This window comes from Tupaia chinensis, unplaced genomic scaffold (assembly GCF_000334495.1).
Source record: "Tupaia chinensis unplaced genomic scaffold, TupChi_1.0 Scaffold000617_2, whole genome shotgun sequence".
NCBI lineage: Eukaryota > Metazoa > Chordata > Mammalia > Scandentia > Tupaiidae > Tupaia > Tupaia belangeri.
Window position 1 is genome coordinate 2,332,220 of NW_006160137.1, and position 19,909 is coordinate 2,352,128.

At 45.4% G+C, this 19,909-nt stretch overlaps 1 protein-coding gene across 5 annotated transcripts in view; it reads left to right on the plus strand.

Annotated features, from left to right (window-relative positions):
* Nucleotides 1-19,909, plus strand: part of CNOT10 (CCR4-NOT transcription complex subunit 10) — a 92,028-nt gene that overhangs the window by 27,302 nt on the left and 44,817 nt on the right. For 4 of the 5 annotated variants that reach the window (XM_006158967.3, XM_027775951.1, XM_006158966.3 and 1 more), the window contains 8 exons: nucleotides 927-1,013; nucleotides 2,194-2,277; nucleotides 4,029-4,146; nucleotides 6,038-6,187; nucleotides 7,999-8,201; nucleotides 14,266-14,387; nucleotides 15,977-16,153; nucleotides 18,578-18,658. In XM_006158967.3, coding sequence (XP_006159029.1) covers nucleotides 927-1,013; nucleotides 2,194-2,277; nucleotides 4,029-4,146; nucleotides 6,038-6,187; nucleotides 7,999-8,201; nucleotides 14,266-14,387; nucleotides 15,977-16,153; nucleotides 18,578-18,658 — 1,022 coding nt within the window. The remainder of the gene's footprint in view (nucleotides 1-926; nucleotides 1,014-2,193; nucleotides 2,278-4,028; nucleotides 4,147-6,037; nucleotides 6,188-7,998; nucleotides 8,202-14,265; nucleotides 14,388-15,976; nucleotides 16,154-18,577; nucleotides 18,659-19,909) is intronic. The other variant, XM_006158965.3, reaches the window with a different exon arrangement.

Consider the following 19,909-nt stretch of genomic DNA (forward strand, 5'->3'; position numbering starts at 1 on the left):
AGTGGACAAAAATGAAAACATCATAGTTCTTGTCTTCAGGGCTCTCAGAGGAGCTCGATTGCTCAACGTGTGTGTCTGGGCAGGGAGGAGGTTAGGGAATGTTTTAGAAGAATCTGAGTGTTTGATTTGGACCTTGAAAGATGGGAATAGTTTAACAAGTGAGAAAGGGGGAGATGGAGCAATGAAACTACTGGCAGGCACAGCAGCGCAGCAGACGGGCGCATGCGGGGTGCCGGAGTTTCCGGAGGCGGAACGGGCAGCGCCTGAGAAGTGTGATGGAGAGCAGTGAGGTGCTGGCGTGGGAATATGGGTCATAGCTGGAAGACCTTGGGGTGCTTCCCCGGGAAGGTAGTAGTTGAGTCCCCTGACAGTGTGTGTAGCAGAGTTTTTAAGAAGAACGATAGGGACCAGCAGTTAGCGTAATGGCTATGTCTCTGGACTCCCATGTAGCCAACCACAGTTCGAGTCCCAGACCCAGTTGCTTGAACTCACGCCGGGCACGTGTGCGTGTGTGCCCAAGACCCTGAGAGGAGAATGGAGAAGGGATTGCGGTGTGGCCGTTCCCCCTGGGAGGCGATTTCTCACTTTCTGTCTCTCAGTCTCTCTGTCTGTCTGGCGAGTGCACGCGCCCTATAGTAAAAACCTCTCCAAAAAAAAAAGAGCAATACATTCTGCTCAGGTTTTAGAAAGAGGGTTCGGCCCAAGTTATGGCTTTGTTTTAAAATGAGTCCGCTGTGCTCCACCTTGTGCTCCTGTCAGTCACTCGAGCTTAGCGAACCTGCATCCCTGGGAATGCAACTTGGCATTTTCCATTTTGAAAACGTTCTCTGAGTGATTTGGATTAGGGCACTTGGAAATTGCACATTTAAATTAAATTATGGTCAGCATATTTGATTTTGGCTAACTTTGTTTCACCCCCCCTACAGACCGGTAATAATTCCAACAAAGAGGCATCTAACCACAAAGCTGAAAGTGGAGCTCTGATAGAAGCTGCCAAGTCAAAGATACACCAGGTAGAGTAAGCCGTAAAGGGAGGGCTTACGTCATGCGTGTACTCACAGTTATGAGCAGAAGCAGTGCGGTAGGTCATTGAAGCAGTGAAGAGTTCAAAGCATGTGTATTTATTTGGCTTTGAAGGAAGCATATTTATCCTGCAAAATACATTTTGCTTAAAAAGATAATCCAAGGGGCTGGCAGGTGGCGTGGTGGTTGGGGTGCTGGACTCCCACATGGTCGACCATGGTTTGAGTTCCAGACCTGGCGACTTGCTTTCTCACTCTCCCCCTTTTTCTGTCTCTGGTCAAATTGAAGAAGAATCATAAATAAATGAAATTAAAATAATTATTTTTAAAAATAATAAAATGATAACCCAACATAAATTTATTAAATTACTATATAAAAGGTTGAGAGAAATGTCCTGGGAATATATTGGATAATAAAATTAGTTTGTGGAATTTTAGAAACCACCGTTAATTAACTATGTGTATCTAAGGATTGATAAGATATTTTCCTTACAATTTTTTTAAAGCATTTCTTTTTTTTTTTTTTTAATTTATTTAACTTTATTTATTATTATTTTCACATGAATTTTGCCAGAGAAAGACAGAGAGAGAGAGAGAGAGAGAGAGAAGCCGCCAGGTCCGGGACTGGAACTGTGGTCGGCCATGTGGGAATTCCAGCACCTTAACCACCACACCACTTGCTGGCCCTTTTCCTTACAATTTTAAGAATAGGAGCCAGCACATGGCATAGTGGCTGACTGAGGTTCGAGTCAGGACCCAGTGGCTTGAAAATCATACCGGGCCCATGTGCATGCATGCCCAAGATCCCAGGAGGAGAATGGAGAAGGAATTGCAGTGTGGCCATCCCCCTTGGGGTGATTTCTCACTTTCCCTTTCACTCTCTCTTTCTCTCCAGCGAGCACACATGCCCTATGGCAAAAACCTCTTTAAGAACAAAATAGTAATAGTTCTAAGAATAAATTTTATTCTACCATGTTTTTAGTTTTAGAGTACATTCCAAGAGTATAGTCAAAATAGGTTCTTTAAGATCATTTTAAACTTACTTTTGCTGGACACTGTTGTAACTATGTTGTAAACAGATTGTGTTTCATTTCCTTAAGTAGAAAGTAAAACTTATTAGCCCATGTAAATCTACCACAGTTCCTACATGCTAACATGATTTCTTCGACAGTACAAAGTACGAGCTTACATCCAGATGAAGTCCCTGAAAGCATGCAAAAGAGAAATCAAGTCAGTTATGAACACAGCGGGAAATGTAAGTCTGGCCTTTCCTCGTTTATCGATTTGTGACTCTCATTCAGGCTGAGTGTAGTTGTCAATTCTGAATAATATATTTTCGTCTGTTACAGTGTGTGTACTACCAGATAAAAACCTTGATATTGTAGAGTTGGGAAATAGTGACAACATTGTCTCTGTATTTAATATCACTCATTTTAAATATAATACATTTTTTTAATTTTAAATTATAATAAGTATTTCCCCTTTGTAGCCCTAAAAACTAAAAACTTTAATTAAAAAAAACAAATTTACTGGGCCAGCAGATGGTGTAGCAGTTACATCGCTGGACTCCCACATAGCCAACCACAGTTTGAGTCCCGGAACTGGTGGTTGAAAATCGAGCTGGGTGTGTGTGCGTGTCTGCCCAAGATCCTGGGAGGAGAATGGAGAAGGGATTGTAATGAGGCCATCCCTCCTGAGGGGTGGTTTCTCACTTTCTCACTGTCTCTGTCTCTCTCTCTCTGGTGAGCATACATGCCCTATGGCAAAAACCTTTAAAAAATAAATACTTTACCAGAGGGCACATGCACGCTCCAGAGAGAGAGGAAGAAAAATCACCCCATCTGGGTACTCAGTCAAGCCTCATCCCTTGCCCTCCACTTCTCTCCTTCCAGGGTTTTGGGCATGCCTGTGCTTTAAGTTTAAGCCACTGGGTCCAGGACTCGAACCGTGGTCGACTACATGGGAGTCCAGCGACATAGCCATTACGCTAACTGCTGGTCCCAATAATCTTGACTCTAGGAAAACTATAAATTTAGAAGTGTGGAATCACAAGGAGATGTGCTTAGAAACCTCAGGAGGACCTGGATTCAGCACCGCAGCAGTGGTCTAGTGCTTTGGAAGCACACAGTTACAGCCCACACTGAGACTGAGAGGGAAAAGCCTAACTTCCTGGCCAGCCTTTGTTAGACCTATTTTAAGACATATGGGGCCGGCAGGTGGCGTGGTGGCTAAAGGCGCTGGATTCCCACATGGCCGACCACAGTTCAAGTCTCGGACCTGGTGGCTTGCCTTCTTGTTTTCCCTTTCTCTCTCTGTCTCTTTCTTTCTCTGGTCAAATTAAAAAAAGAATAATAATAATATTGAGAGGAATGAAATAAATAAATAAATCTTTTTTTAAGAAAAAATAAAAGACATAATCCCTACCTTAAAGAAGGCTGCTGTCATAGAGGACGGACAGATGAAAATGAGTCACTGCATACAGTGTACCAGTCAGGCTTGAGCAGGGGAAACTTCCGGAGGAAGCCACCACCTAGAACAAACCTGGAAAGCCCGGTGGACAGGAGACAGAGCGCAGGTTCAACTAACATTAGAAGGAAAGCTGTCCCTGAGCTTAACGGATGTAAACGAGATGAGGGTTCCACGTCCCTGGGTGGCTGTATGGTCCTCAGGGCTCTGCCGCGTACACGGAAGGGCCCGGTGTATGCTGTCAAGGTAGCTTCTAGGTCGTGTGTAGCAGGTGAAGACAGGAGTTGATCATCTACGGATTCCGTTCTTAAGCGAATGTGTTGTATTTTTATTTTTTAGGTAGACTTAATAACTTTTTATGAGATTCTCTCTGATAAGTTTCAGTTTTTAATTTGTGAGAGCAGTGAACAAATTAGACAACGTGTGATCTTATGTGACCTTGACTGATTCGTTTTCGCCCTTTAACGTACACGTAGCAGTGCAGTTAGAATCTTGCGTTAGGTACCTACAAATAAACTAACGTCTGTATTTTCTTTACAGTCTGCACCCTCTCTGTTCCTTAAAAGCAATTTTGAATACTTAAGGGGTAATTATCGAAAAGCAGTGAAACTGTTAAATAGTTCAAACATCGCCGAGCATCCAGGATTCATGAAAACAGGTAAAAGAAAATCATGTGATTTTCGTATTATTTTCCTAGCTCCTCTATCCCTTGTTGTGTGGAGAGTGACTTAATGCTTATTTTTAAATGAAAATACTTTTGCAGAAAATTACTAGGATTTTAGTTACTGACTTTTTTCTGCTTTAGAAGAAACCTGTTACTTTTTTCATTATGTTAAACTTCACTTGCTCTCTGGGATCAGCAGATGGCATAGTGGTTACATTGCTGGGCTCCCACATGACTGACTGTGGTTCAAGCTCCGGACCCAGTGGCTCCAAAAATCACACCAGGCGCGTTTGCGTGCATGCCCAAGATCCCAAGAGAATGGAGCAGAAGGGATTGTGGCATGGCCATCTCCCCTGGGCTGGGGGTGGTTTCTCACTTTCCCTCTCACTCTCTGCCTCTGGCTAGTGTACACATCCTAAGGCAAAAATCTCTTAAAAAAAAAAAAAAAAATCCTCACTTGCTTTTTTTAAAAACCAGTCTTACCATGTTGTAATTCCCCTGCCTCAGCCGCCCACCAGGACCATGGCATGTGCTCCAGTGCCTGTCTCGAGCTGGACTGGAGGAGGAGCTGGGCCCCCGTGTGGGTGCAGCCTGTGGAGCACGTGTGCGGAGCCTGAGCGGTGCATATTACCTCCTTTGGTTTTTCCTCCCGGGCACATGTGCTCGCCAGAGACACAGAGAGAAAGAGTGAAGACTCACCCCTCGAAGGATGGCCACACTGCAGTGCCTTCTCCTCTGGTCTCTGGGAATTTGGGGCCACATGCACACGTGCCCAGAGCGATTTTCAAGCCATCGCCTGTTCTGGCACTTGAACTACACTGTAAGCCATGGGGATCCAGTGCCTTAATCTCCACGCCACTGGGACCAGTAGATGGCTTAATGGCTAAGTTGCTGGACTTCCACATAGTCAACCATGGTTCGAGTCCCAGATCCAGTAGCTTAAACCTCACATTGGGCGCATGTGCATGTGTACCCAAAATCCCGAGAGGAGAGTAGAGGAAAAGGGATTGTGAGTGGTCATCCCCCACCGTAGAGATGATTGCTTACTCTCTGTCTCTCCGTCTTTCTCTCTCTCTCTGACAAGCATACGTAGCCTATGGCGAAAATCTCTTTCCAAAAAAAAACAGTTCGGACCAGCAGTTAGCGTAATGGCTATGTCGCTGGACTCCCACGTAGTCGACCGCAGTTCGAGTCCCGGACCCAGTGGCTTAAACTCACGCCAGGCGCATGTGTATGCGTGCCCAAGATCCCGAGAGGAGAATGGAGGAGAAGGGATTGCAGTGTGGCCATCCCCCCGGGGGGGTGATTTCTAGCTTTCTGTCTCTGTCTGTCTGGAGAGCGCATGCGCCCTATAGTGAAAACCTCTCCAAAAAAAAAACTAAATAAATAACAGCAACAAAAAAATCCACATCACCTCCTGGTCCCCTCTTTTTGTTTTTCGATACCATATTAGAGGGACCAGCAGATGGTGTAATGTCTACGTCACTGGACTCCCAAGTAGCCAGCCGTGGTTTGAGTTGCAGACTCGGCAACTTGAAACTCATGTCAGGTGTGTGCATGTGCACAAGAGGAGAGCGGAGGAGAAAGGATTACCGCCTGGCCATCTCCCCTGGGGGGTGATTTCCCACTTTCTATCTCTTTGTCTCTCTGTCTCTCCAGCAAGTGTACACACCCTATAGCAAGAATTTGTCCAAAAAATAAAAGAAAAGCTGGTTTAAATTTTTTTAGACTTTCCCTGAATTTTAAATGTCTCATGAATCGCTCTGTGGGAATGAAGCGTTATAGCAAACAGCACATTCTCCCGTATTGGATAAGCGGGATTCTGGTACAGGAGACACCGACAGGAGAATCTGCCTGTGGCCGAACCTACTTGTGTCCTTCTCAGGTGAATGCTTGAGGTGCATGTTCTGGAACAATCTTGGTTGCATCCACTTTGCCATGAGCAAGCACAATCTGGGAATTTTCTACTTCAAAAAGGCTCTGCAGGAAAACGACAGCGTCTGCGCACAGCTCAGCGCAGGTAGCACTGATCAAGGTAAGCCCGGCGCGGAGGGGGCCGTCCGTGTTCTGCTTGAGAAAGCTCCCATCAAAGAGCCGGTGTTTGGGGGTCGGCTGGTGGCGTGGTGGTTAAGGGTGCCGGACTCCCGCATGGCCCACCATGATTGGAGGCCCAGTCCTGGCGGCTTGCTTTCTTGCTTTCTCTCTCTCTGTCTGTCCCTCTCTGGTCGAATTAAAAAATATATATATAAATTAATAAATTAATTTAAAAAAAAAATAGAGCCATGTCTGTTCCCAGTACCTGCCATGTAGACCTACATGCAGTTGATGCTGATCCTGCCCAACAAGATGGGGGTGTTCTGGGTAAATAGCGCTACTTTGAATAGCTAAGTACTGGGAGTAATTTTGAATTATTCAAAACTTAAGTTGCATTGGGGACCAGCAGGTGGCGTGGTGGTTAAGGTGCTGGACACTCCCACATGGCCGACCACCGTTCGAGTCCTGAGTCTGATGGCTTCCTTTCTCACTTCTCTCTCTCACTCTCACCCTCTCTCTGTCTCTGGTCAAATTAAGAAATAAATGAATGAATAAATAAATAATTATTTAAAAAAACCTTAAGTTGCATTCAGTTTGTCATGGATTTAAATGTTAGGAACTCCATGTGGTAATGCTATGAGCCAGAATATTTGATGGGTGGAAGTTAGGTGTCTTGATTGTGCCAGACAAGTTTTATTATAGTGTCTTTACAGTTTCACATGTGGTACTGTTGACAGTCTCTCAGCGAATTTCTAAAGTTTAACCTTTAATGTTTATGTGGATTTTTGATATGAAGTATTTAAAATCAAGCCACTATTTTGCTTTTTTTTTTTTTTAACTATAAGATGTGTGCATTCTCTAGAGAGAAACAGAAACTGAGGTGAAGGGAAAGTGAGAAATCTCTCCGAGGAGGGATGGCATGCTGCAGTCCCTCCTCCATTGTCCCTTGGGATCTCGAACACGTGCACATACACCTCTGGCATGATTTTCAGGACGTCGGGTCTAGGACCCGAACTGCAAGTAGGCCATGTGGGATCCAGCTGCCTTAACCTCCATGCCACTTGCTGGCCCCATTATTTAGCTTTTAAACGTGGTACAACCTTACCCAGTTAGTGGATGGTTCTAAATCACAGGTGGACTTACTTTACTGTGGACTGTGCAGCGTTACATACGTGATAGCACATGACAGTAAAATAGTTAACCAAGCTAGAAATGAAAAAGTGGAGGGCCAGTCAGTGGCTGGGGGCTCAGGCTGCTGGATCCCACATGGGACACCTGCATGTTTCTGTCCCAGCCCCTCCAGCCTGATAACATGCAGGGTGCACATAAATGCATGCCCTGGATCCCTAGAGAATGGAGAAGGGATTGCAGTGTGGCCATCCCTCAGGGGGGTGCTTCCTCTCTCTCTCTGTCTCTTTCCTTCTTGCTCTGTGGCGAATGTATACACCCTATAGCCAAAAAAAAAATAAAAAGTGGAACCTTGTTATAAGTGAGAGTCTAAAACTATGGAAAGGTGGTGTGCAGCTCAGAGGACTGAGAGCAGGTCCTGTCTCTGCCTCGCTGGAACATTGCTGCCCGAGGAGGTGGCAGACGACAGGAGGGGTCTCTGACCGGGCCAGCGTAGACACCTGAGATGGTTCTGCAGCCTAGCTGCGGGGTCGAGGGTGGAGACCACCACTGGTGAGCTCAATTACAGCTTCAGGTTGGGCTCGTTGTTTAAACGTGCTGGGTCCAAGTACTCAGTGGGACTAAATGTTTCCAGTGTCCCTGTTCCTTTACATCCGATGACTGACTCTCTCCTGTTCCCACCAGGCAGAAAGTTCTCCGGAAGACCCATGTGTACGTTACTGACCAACAAGCGCTACGAGCTGCTGTACAACTGCGGGATCCAGCTGCTGCACATCGGGAGGCCTCTCGCTGCCTTCGAGTGTCTGATCGAAGCTGTGCAGGTCTACCACGCCAATCCCCGCCTCTGGCTGAGGCTGGCTGAGTGCTGCATCGCCGCCAATAAAGGGGTGAGTGCCGCCTGGGCCTCTGTGGAGCCCTCGCTTCTCCAGCACGCAGCAGTGGGACGGGTAGCTACTGGGGTGGACACCAGCTCACGCCCTTTTCTCTTCTTTCCATTCTCTCGTACTGCCAGGTGGCACGAGCGCTCGCCAGAGACGGTGGGCACGCGGACCCCCGTGCGCGGTGTCGTCACGTCCCAGTCCTTTCTCCTCCGCTTCTCAGTCTCGCTGAGTGTTGTGCGTGCACGTGCACCTGGTGTGATTTTAGCTGCCAGGCCTGGGACGCACACTGCAGCTGGCCACACGAAGCCCTTAACGCCCTCGCCGCTGAGCCGGCCGCTCATTCCCTTTCCGACCTTCAGTGAATTTATAAAGATTGTCTTCTGCTCTTCACCAGAACAAATTTAATTTGACGAGGAACAAATTTAGTTTCAAAAAGTCACTTGTTGGGGCTGGCAGGTGGCATGGTGATTAAGGGCACTGGACTCCCACATGACTGACCATGGTTCGAGTCCTGGACCTGGCAGCTTACTTTCTCACTTTCTCTGTCTGTGTCTCTCTTTCTCTCTCCCCCTCCCTTTCTGCGCGGATTAAAATAAATAAATAACCAAAATGATTAAATTAAATATATATATTTTTTAAGGTCATTCGTTAAATTCTCTAGCTGTTGGTTAGTAATGGCAACACTAAGGCATTGGGTCAGTGAGGTCCTATCTGTCGTAACAGTGCTCTGGGAGCTGCTGGGGCAGGGGCCCTGCAGTTTGCTGCAGTGAAAATGGCGTGTGAGCCAGGTGATTAGAGGAGGACTGATAACACAACGGGAAGGACCTCATTAAACTGCGTGTCCTCCACGCTGGGGTGTTGTTTCTGTTTCTGTAAATGACAGCTCATGAATTACTGGGCTGTTTCTCTCTGTCCCGTGTGTGTTCACAGTGGCAGTGGAACAGGCCAGCTTAGTCCACGTCTGCTGGATTATCTCCACACGGCAGTTGGAAGCCTCCTGAATCTCCAGTTGGGAGGGGTCCGTGGGAGGTGGGCAAAGACAGGTTGTATCAGGAAGACCAGAAGTCTGCGTCACCCACCTCCCGCTCACCCCTGCCCGGCCGTGGTCCTTGGGTGTGTGGAGATTGGGGGGGTACGGTGTCCTGAGATCTGGCCTGGCACGCCTGCCAGAGGTGATAGAGATGCTAAGGCTGTCCTGCGAGAAACAGCTAGAGAACTCAGGGATTTCAGTGCCTGGCCATTGTAACGCCTGCTACTGAAATCGGGGTTGTTTTGTTTTGTTTTGTTTTGTTTTGAGAGATTTTCACTGTAGGGCGCGTGCGCTCATCAGACAGACAGAGAGAGACATAGAGACAGAAAGCGAGAAATCACCCCCCTGGGGGGATGGTCACGCCGCAATCCCTTCTCCTCCATTCTCCTCTCGGGATCTTGGGCACGCACGCACACGCGCCCGGCGTGAGTTTTAAGCCACCGGGTCCGGGACACGAACTGCGGTCGACTACGTGGGAGTCCAGCGACATAGCCATTACGCTAACTGCTGGTTCCCACGCCTGCTACTGAAATCGTTTATCATGTGAGAACACTAGGAGTAAAATCCCAGACCTGGCGGCTTGCTTTCTCACTTTCCTCTCTCTCTCTCTGTGTATCTCTCTCTCATTCTCTAGTCAAATTAAAATAAATGAATGAATAAATAAAATTAAATTTAAAAAAAAAGAGAGATGTGAATGTCTTCGAGAGGCTTTGGGGATTTATTTCATTGTATTAAATAAATCAATTAAATGATTTATTTATGATTTATTTAATTGGATTTCTTACTGGATCATTCTCTTTTTCATTTTTCTTATTGGATCATTCTTATTTCTTATCAGATTTCTTTGTTTTGTTTTGTTTTGTTTTGTTTTTTATTTTGTTTGGGTTTTTTTGAGAGATTTTTGCTATAGGGGTACATGCGATCACCAGACAGACAGAGAGAGTACAGAGAGACAGAAATCATCCCCCGGGGGAGTGGTCATGCTGCAATCCCTTCTCCTCCATTCTCCTCTCGGGATCTTGGGCACAGGCGCCCGGCGTGAGTTTAAGCCACCAGGTCCGGGACTTGAACCGCAGTCGACTACATTGGAGTCCAGCGACATAGCCATTACACTAACTGCTAGTCCCTTTCTTATTGGATTTTTTTTACCGGATCATTCTCCTTTTCATTTTTCTTAAGTTCATTTTCTTTTCATAAGAGAGCGATCCAGACCCTCTAGAGTCTCTGCTGTGATCTGCCTGCACCCCAGCCGCTGCCCAGCAGAGACCCTGGGCATGTGCACCCAATTACAGGGAAATAAGCCCATGATGTTTCGTGTGGATCCACTGTCACTTAAGCATCGCATTACTGCTTTGTCACTAAGCTGGCCCTGGATAATTTTCAAGTTAACTGAGGAACACTCTAGGAGGAACTTTTTTTTTTTTTAAGAATTATTTTATTTAACTTCATTTATTTGTTTATTTTGGTTTGACCAAAGAGGGACAAAGTGGGGCAGGAGGGCAGTGAGAAAGCAAGCTGGGATTCAAACTGTGGGCAGCCATGTGGGAGTCCAGCGTCCCTAACCATCACATCACCCGCTGGCCTTTAAACTCCTAAAACATAAAAAGAGATAGGGGACCAGCAGATGGCATAATGGTTATGTCACTGGACTCCCACATAGTTGAGCACTGTTTGAGTCCGGGACCTGGTGGCTTAAACCTCACACTAGGGACATGTATATGTGTGCCCAAAATCCTGAGAGGAGAATGGAGGAGAAGGGATTGCAGCATGGCCATCTCCCCGGGGGATGATTTCACGCTTTCTCTCTGTCTGACTCTGTCTCGCTGGTGAGTAGACGCACCCTGGGACCATCAATTGGTATAATGGGTATGTCACTGGACACCCATGTAGTTGACCACGGTTCAAGACTCGGACCCAGTTGCTTAAACTCATGTGGAGTGCATGTGCGTGCATGTGTGCCCAAGATCCTGAGAGGAGAATGGAGGAGAAGGGATTGTGGCATGGCCCTCCCCCCAGGAGGTGATTTCTTGCTTTCTGTCTCTCCGTCCTCTCTCCCTTTCTGGCGAGCACACATACCCTATAGCAAAAAAAAAAAAAAAACCCTAAAAAAAACCCGTAATAATAATTAAATAATTACTTTTTTAAAGATTTATTGACTTTTAATTTTATTTATTATCATTATTCTTCAATTTTGACCAGAGGGAGACAGACAGAGAGAAAGGGAGAATGAGAAAGCAAGCCACCTGGTCTAGGATTCTGACCATGGTCTTCCATATGGGAGTCCAGCACCTCAACCACTATACCACCTGCTGGTCCCAAAATAATTTTTTTAAAGAATTATTTTATTCAACTTTATTTATTTATTTATTTCAATTTGACCAGAGTGAGAGAGAGGGAGGGTGGAAGAGGGAAAGTGAGAAAGCAAGCTGCCAGGTCTGGGACTCGAACCATGGTCAGCCATGTAGGAGTCCAGCGCCCCCAATCACCACACCACCTGCTGGCCCCCAAATAAAATAATTCTTCAAAGAAAAATAAAACATTTGGAGCATGAACTTGCTTATAAAGACATAGGTGATCGCAGTGTTAAGACAATGGCAGTGTTACGTGCCACTGCACAGGGAGGCGTTTTCTGGAGGTGCTGTACCAGGCCACAGACAGAAGGCAGAGCGGGGTCTCCAAGTGGCATGCCATGGCAGTACGGAAGGAAATACGAAAGCAGCGGCGAGTGGGTGACGTGCTTAAGGCGCTGGATTCCCACATGGCCAATTGCAGTTCAAGACCTGGACCTGGTGGTTTGAAAATCACTCCAGCACCTGTGTGTGCATGCCCAGAATCTCAGGAGGAGAATGGAGGAGAAGGGATTGCAGCGTTGCCATCCCCCCGGGGGCTGATTCTTGACTTTCCCTCTTACTGTCTCTCTGTCTCTCTTTGGCGAGTGCATATGCCCTATGGCAAACACCTCAACCAAAAAAAAAAAGACGAGGAGAGAACACAGGAGAGCAGCAGGCGTCCAGCTTACAAGGGCCGGAGGAAGGAAACCGAGCCTTGCTGAAACCACCACAGTTCAAACAGGTCTTTGTTAGTGGCTTGTTTGGTTTTTATCTTCCTCAGTAAACTTTAAGTTCTGTGAGAGCAGGAAACAACTGTTGGGTTCGCCATTATATTTCCAGCTTCTGTTTTACGAGTCGAGGCTGCATCCGTCCTCAGATCTACCCAAAGCTGACTTCTGTACATTTCTGGCTGACCCCTCCAATGCTGGCCACAGGCACCAAAGCCCAGGGTTGTCTTTGTTCTGTGGGTTTTGTTGGCCTTACAGGGTTTCTTTCTCCACCTCCCACTTTTGTCTAGAAAGTTCTAAAATTTGTCATGTTTTAAAAATGGTGAAGATGGGAGCTAGATGGTGGCGAAGTGGTGAAATACGATGCCATGAGACCAGCCCACATGGGAAAGGTCCCGGCTTCTGTTTGGAGACCTACCTGAGTACGCCATGCATGATCTGAGGTGGACTGAGGCTGGGGGCCGATTGTAGTATTAAGACCCTGTTGGAGTGGGAGCAGCCGGTGGTGTGGTGGTTGGGATACTGGACTCTCACATGGCCGTGGCCGACCAAGGTTCGAATCCCAGACCTGGTAGCTTGGTTTCTCGCTCTACCTCCCTCCCTCCCTCCCTCGCTCCCTCCTTCCCACCCTCTGGTCAAATTAAAATAAATGAAGAAATCAATTTAATTATTTTTAAAAAATAAAAAGCCCCTATTGGGGCTTTATTGCTCTCTTTTACTCATGGAAGGAAAAAATAAACTTAAAACCAAAACAAAATTTAAAAAAAAGCTTACGGCTCATCCATGGTGGCACATGGATGCTGCTCTTTGGGCTGCTGCAAGCCACATGGGACAGGGGTTCGATTCCTGCGCCCCGCCGACCGCACTTACAGGTGCAGGCCTGTAATCCTGGCTAGCTGGGAGGCTAGAGTGGGAGGATAGTGACATGGCACCATCCTGTGAGATCTCCTATTCCCACTTTCTCTCATAAAGGGGAAAAACAAAACCGAATTTGTTCAACTAGTGATGCCAAGGAGGTCGTTTTGTCCCTTGTCTAGCCTAAGCTGCTTCAGACTTCTTTTGGCAGCAGTGAGGCTTATGTTCACCTGGCCTCGTGTAATATACGAGAACGTGTCTGCTAAATACAAATGTAGACTTACTATTTTATGATCCTTTCACATTAAAACTGATCTGGTGGGGCCAGCAGGTGGCATGGTGGTTAAGGCACTGGACACCCACATGGCCAAGAGTAGTTCAAGTCCTGGACCTGGCAGCTTGCCTTCTCACTTTCCCTCTCTTTTATTTTCTGGTCAAGTTTAAAATGATAATAATAATAATAATGAAAAATTTAAATACAAAATAATTCTTTTTAAAAAATAAAAGAAAAACAATGCACGTTAGCATAGCTAGGGTGAAACAGGCAGGAGAGTGCCGCTGAGTGATACTGGAGGCCACTCCAGTGGGAAGGCTTCGGGCGTGTCCAAGGTCTACCTGGACATAAGTGTCCCCTTGGTCTTGGCCACCTGCACGTTTGGGGGAAGATGGCAGCCACGACGGTGATGGGTGCCCCTCCTTCCTCCTCATGTGGAGGAAATAAGAAGAAAAGTTCCACATAGAACGGTTTTAAGAACTTTATGTTTGGGGCCAGCAGTTGGCATAATGGCTGTGTCGCTGGACTCCCACATAGGTGACCTCGGTTCAAGTCCCGGACCCGATAGCTAAAACTCATGCCGGGCGCATGTGCATGCATGCCCAAGATCCCGAGAGGAGAATGGAGGAGAAGGGATTGTGGTGTGACCATCCCCTCTGGGGTGGAATTTCTCGCTTTCTGTCTCTCTGTTTCTCTCTGTCTCTATGGCGAGTGCACACGCCCTATAGCAAAAACCTCTCCCAAAAAACCGAAAGAACTTCACGTTTATAGTCCTGTGAAAGGTTTCAGTTGCTTTTCAGACCACATTGTGTAACTTCCTTAAATTTATTGGAAATTATTTGTATTTTTCCAGACTTCTGAACAAGAAACCAAAGGACTTCCAAGCAAAAAAGGAATTGTACAGTCTATTGTCGGTCAAGGCTATCATCGCAAGATAGTTCTGGCCTCGCAGTCCATACAGAATACTGTTTATAAGTAAGTCTTATACATACATAGGTCCATAGTGAATGTCATCCCACAGGCGGTGGTTTGGGTCAAATACATCGTGTGCTGAAATTCTTTCTTTCTTTCTTTCTTTTTGAGAGGTTTTTGCTATAGGGCGCGTGCGCTTGCCAGAAAGACAGAGAGATAGACAGAAAGCGAGAAATCACCCCCCGGGTGGGGGGGTTGGCCACACCCCAATCCCTTCTCCTCCATTCTCCTCTTAGGATCTTGGGCACGCACACACACATGCCCAGTGTGAGTTTAAGCCACTGGGTCCGGGACTCGAACCGCGATCAACTACATGGGAGTCCAGCAACATAGCCGTTACGCTAACTGCTGGTCCCGGGTGCTGAAATTATTAATAGCCAAAGAAACTCTAGTCTATTCAGTGCCTTTATGTAGACTGTCCAGAAGAGGGCATGTCGGCGTCTCCTTTGCATGTAGTTCCGATGGACGCTCACGTTTTTCATGTGGGTGTTTTCTCATAGTCCCTGGGAATGAAACCCCTTCACAGCTGGTATACAGTGTTAGGAGGAAAAGTGAACTGCAGGAGAAGCATGGTGGTATAGCGCTGTCACCTACACGCCCTTCATTTTATCCCGGTGAAGTAAATAAGCCATCTTGTACAAAGGTCCCGGTTCGGAGCTCCTGTTACTTGTGTAGAAGGCTTTGCAGAAAATGAGTTGCCTTTTATCTCTTTGTCAAAGAAGAATCTTGTTAGTTAATTTAAAGTTTTCCTGAAGTTTAAATAGCACAATACTTGGCTTTTGATTGAATATGCAGGTACTTTTAAAAAGACTATTTGATTAGGGCCAGCAGGTGACATGATGGTTAGGGCACTGAAAATTCCCACGTGGCCTACCATGGTTCGACCTGGAGGCTTGCTTTCTAACCCCACCCCCATGTCTTTCTCTGGCAAAAGCCATGTGATAATTAATACATACATACATACATAACATAAAAATAATTCTTTCATAAAATGACTATTTGATTTTTAAAAAGCATCATTTTCCTACAATTTCAACACTGATGACTTTTTAGAATTATTTTATTATTTTTATTTAACTTTATTTATTTACTGGCTTTTAAATTTGACCAAAGATGGACAGAGTGAGTGAGTGAGAGAGAGAGAGAGAGAGAGAGAGAGAGAGAGGGTGAGAAAGCAAGCCTCCAGGTTTAGGATTCAAACTGCAGTCAGCCATGTGGAAGTCCAGCGCCCCTGGTCACCACGTCACCTGCCGGCCCCTCAACATTGTTAGGAGTTTTCAAGATTTTCTATTTTTCCTAATAAAGAAAACTTGGTTTGGTATATTGAGCTTGTTAGAAAAATCATGATACATTTTCACATAGAACATACGTCATGACTCTTCTAACAACCCGATATATAGTTCCTTTTTTCACATCCCATGTATAATACTCAAGATTTATGTTCTTCCGTATTCTCTTTCAACTGTTCATGTTAAAAGTCCTGCCTACCAGAGGGTAGAGTTTTTATTTACTATTCATTCATTTATCCCTGATGACAGGAAAGACTTACCCATTTCTATGTTACTTAGCTAATTTGATTTTGTTCTTTTAAGTGATGGGCAGTCCTCAGCCATTCCTGTAGCCAGCATGGAGTTTGCGGCCATTTGTCTCAGAAACGCATTGTTACTGTTACCCGAAGAACAGCAAGATCCAAAGCAGGAAAATGGGTCTAAAAATAACAATCACCTCGGTGGGAACACCGAGAGCAGCGAAAGCAGCGAAACGTGCAGGTATCCTAGCCTCTGGCCTTCCTTAGCAGAACCCTTGCAGGACTTCTCTGTGTAAGCCTCTTTGCTTTTAATGAAATTCCTAAAATCTTCAGCCTGCATTTCCAAAATGCTCTGCTGTAAATATTAAGAAAGAAAATACTGATGTTCTTGGGACCAGCAGTTAGCGTAATGGCTGTGTCCCTGGACTCCCATGTAGTCGACTGCAGTTTGAGGCCCTGACCCGGTGGCTTAAACTCATGCCAGGCGTGTGTGCGTGCATGCCCAAGATCCTGAGAGGAGAATGGAGGAGAAGGGATTGCAGCGTGGCCATCCCTCCTGGGGGGTGATTTCCTGCTTTCTGTCTCTCTGTCTCTCTCTGTCTTTCTGGTGAGCACACGTGCCCTATAGCAAAAACCTCTCCAAGAAAAGAAAATACTGATGTTCCTAGGAATCTCTGAAGGAAGGTGAAGGCTAAGTGCAGAGAAGCCCAAAGGAGAAAAACGGAAAGTAGGAGCTTTTCATTGATGAGGGATATTTGGAAAAAGTCCTCTTGTTATCAGAGGACTTTCTTTTTTTATTTTTACATTTATTAAAATGAATATTTAAGGGAACCAGCAGTTAGCGTAATGGCTATGTCGCTGGCCTCCCACATAGTTGACCGCGGTTCGCGTCCCGGACCCGGTGGCTTAAACTCACGCCGGGCGTGTGTGCATGCGTGCCCAAGATGCCGAGAGGAGACTGGAGGAGAAGAGATTGCAGCGTGACCATCCCCCCTGGGGGGTAATTTCTCGCTTTCTGTCTCTATGTCTCTCTCTGTCTGGTGAGCACACGCGCCCTATAGCGAAAACCTCTCCAATAAATAAATAAATAAATAAATATTTAAGTCCAGGCCAGCAGGTGGCATACAGGATAAAAAAACTGAAGCCCTGGTCTGAGTCCTGGACCTGGCAGCCAGGCACAGATGCGTGAGTGCCCAAAATCTCCAGAGGAAGAGAAGGGGTTGCAGCGGATTTCTCACTTTCCCTCTCAGTTTCTCTCTGGCGAGCACACGCATCCTGTAGCTAAAACTAAAAACAAAACCTTGCGTCCTATAGTTTCTCATTACATCTCACTGATCATACTTGTATATGTTTCTAGTTTTCTAGTATAAATTAACAGTGGTGCCATTCTGTAGAAATTGAGAGAATGTATATAATAATAATAATAATAATAATAATAATAATAATAATAATAATAATAAAATGAATACTGTTATGTATGGAATGATCTATCTACCCCGATCTACAGGGCACCTTTAAACTTAGGTCTTTCGTCCCAGCATTTTTTTACTTGATTATATAAAAATACATGTTTCTTATAGAAATTTGATGTAAACTTATATTTTTCCCCCATCAGTGAGTAATGTTTTACTAAGGCACTGGATCCCACAGGGCCCACTGTGTGGTTCAAGTCCTGGACCCAGTGTCTTCAGTCACACTGGAAGTGTGTGTGCGCCCAGAACCCCAAGAGGAGAATGAAGAAGAGATTGCAGCATTGCTGTTCCCTTGAGGGGGATAATTTCTCACTGCCCACTTCACCCCCAATTTCTCTCTGGTGGGCACATACGCTGTTTAGCAAAGAAAATGCAATCAGAAGAATGAAAAACATGTGAAAGTATTGGAGTGATTTCCTTTATGTAGTAATGTTTTCAGTTGGAGATTTGTTTTGTTTTGTTTTTAGATTTTTGCCACAGGACGTGTGCACTTGCCAGAGAGACACGAGAAATCACTTTCCAGGGGAGGCCATTCCAGTCAGTCTCCTCCATCCTCCTCTCGGGATTTGGGGCCTGCACACACACACACACACACACACACACACCTGGTGTGATTTTCAAGCTGCTGTATCCGGGACTTGAACGGAGCAGTTGGCTATGTAAGAGCCAGCTGCCTCCATGCCTCGTGCTAGCTCTTCAGTGAGAGGTTTTGAATAGTAGTAGTGTGTGCTAGAAAAGAAACGAATACACCATATAGCTTTTTTTTTTTTTTTTTTGGAGAGATTTTCACTATAGGGTGTGTGCGCTCGCCAGACAGAGAGAGACATAGAGACAGAAAGTGAGAAATCACCCCCCAGGGGGGATGGCCACACCACAGTCCCTTCTCCTCCATTCTCCTCTCGGGATCTTGGGAACGCACGCACACGCGCCCGGTGTGAGTTTAAGCCACCAGGTCAGGGATGCGAACCACGGTCGACTACGTGGGAGCCCAGCGACATAGCCATTACGCCAACTGCTGGTTCCCGTACACCATATAGCGTTAACATGTTAGCGATATCAAATTACTAAGCATTTGCATTTTTTCTCTTTTATACTTATGTCATGAAAGATTGCATGGGAGTGGGAGAGGGAAACAGAATTTTACAGTAAATGTTTGTTTATTGCTTATAACTAAGAGTCTGTCTCTATTTTAGCAGTAAAAGCCATGATGGAGATAAATTCATTCCAGCTCCACCTTCTTCTCCCCTGAGAAAACAGGAATTAGAAAACTTAAAGTGAGTATCTAAACAAAATTAGCATTGTGTCGATCGAAATGAGCAAATTTTTAAGATTTTCTTTATACCGTTAATATTACGAATTACACTCATCAGATGTCAGATATTAATTCAACCTTTTAATCTTCTGCTACACCCAACTTGGGCAAAACGTGTTATCTTTATAGAACGTTAGGTTCAGTTTGTTCTTTTTTTCTTTTAAAGTTTATTTATTTCCTCTCTGACAAGACATAATTTGTATAAAATAAGTGGTTATTTCTTCCCAAAGTATTTCATGAAATTCACCAATGAAACTGTCTGGTCTAGTATTTCCATTATGAGAAAAATTTCAATAATGGATTCATATTCTTCAGTAGATAAAACACTTCAGATATTGTATTTTATTTTAATCAACTTAGGTAAATTAGTTTCCAAGGAATTATGCTTTTCGTGTAAATCAACTAATTTATTGGCATAACATTTTGTTTTGTTTTGTTTTAAAGATTTATTTTTAATTTTGTTTATTATCGTTATTCTTCCATTTTGACCAGAGACAGACAGAGAGAAAGGGAGAGTGAGAGAACAGTCTGCCAGGTTCGGGACCTGAACCATGGCTGGCCATGTGGGAGTCCAGTGCCTCAACCAGTGTGCCACTGCTGACCCCATGTCACTTGCTGGCCCCAGAACTTTTTTTTTTTTAAGATTTTATTTGAGACTAGCAGTTGGCATAATTGCTATGTCACTGGACTCCCACGGAGTCGACTGCAGTTCAAGTCCTGGGCCTGGTGGCTTAAACTCACACCAGGTGCATGTGCATGCGTGCCCAAGATCCCGAAGGGAGAATGGAGGAGAAGGGATTGCGGTGTGGCCATCCCCCCGGGGGGTGATTTCTCGCTTTCTGTCTCTCTGTCTCTCTCTGTCTGTCTGGAGAGCACAAACTCCCTATAGCAAAAACCTCTCCCCCCCAAAATAAATTAATAAATAAATAAATTGACTAATTAATTTAAAATTTATTTATTTATTTTAAAATTACTTAATTTTTTAAAAGATTACCAGTTTAAAGCCAGCTGGTGGTATAGTGGTTAAGGTCATCCCACATGGCTCACTATATGGTTTGAGTCCCAGACCCGCCAACTTGAATAACATGCTGGGCTTGTGTGTGCGCATGCCCTAAATCCCGAGATGAGACTAGAGAAGTGATCTCAGTGGGGATTGACTATCCCCCTCAAAGGGTCATTTCTCTCTCTCTTTCTGTCTATCCGGTGAGGACAC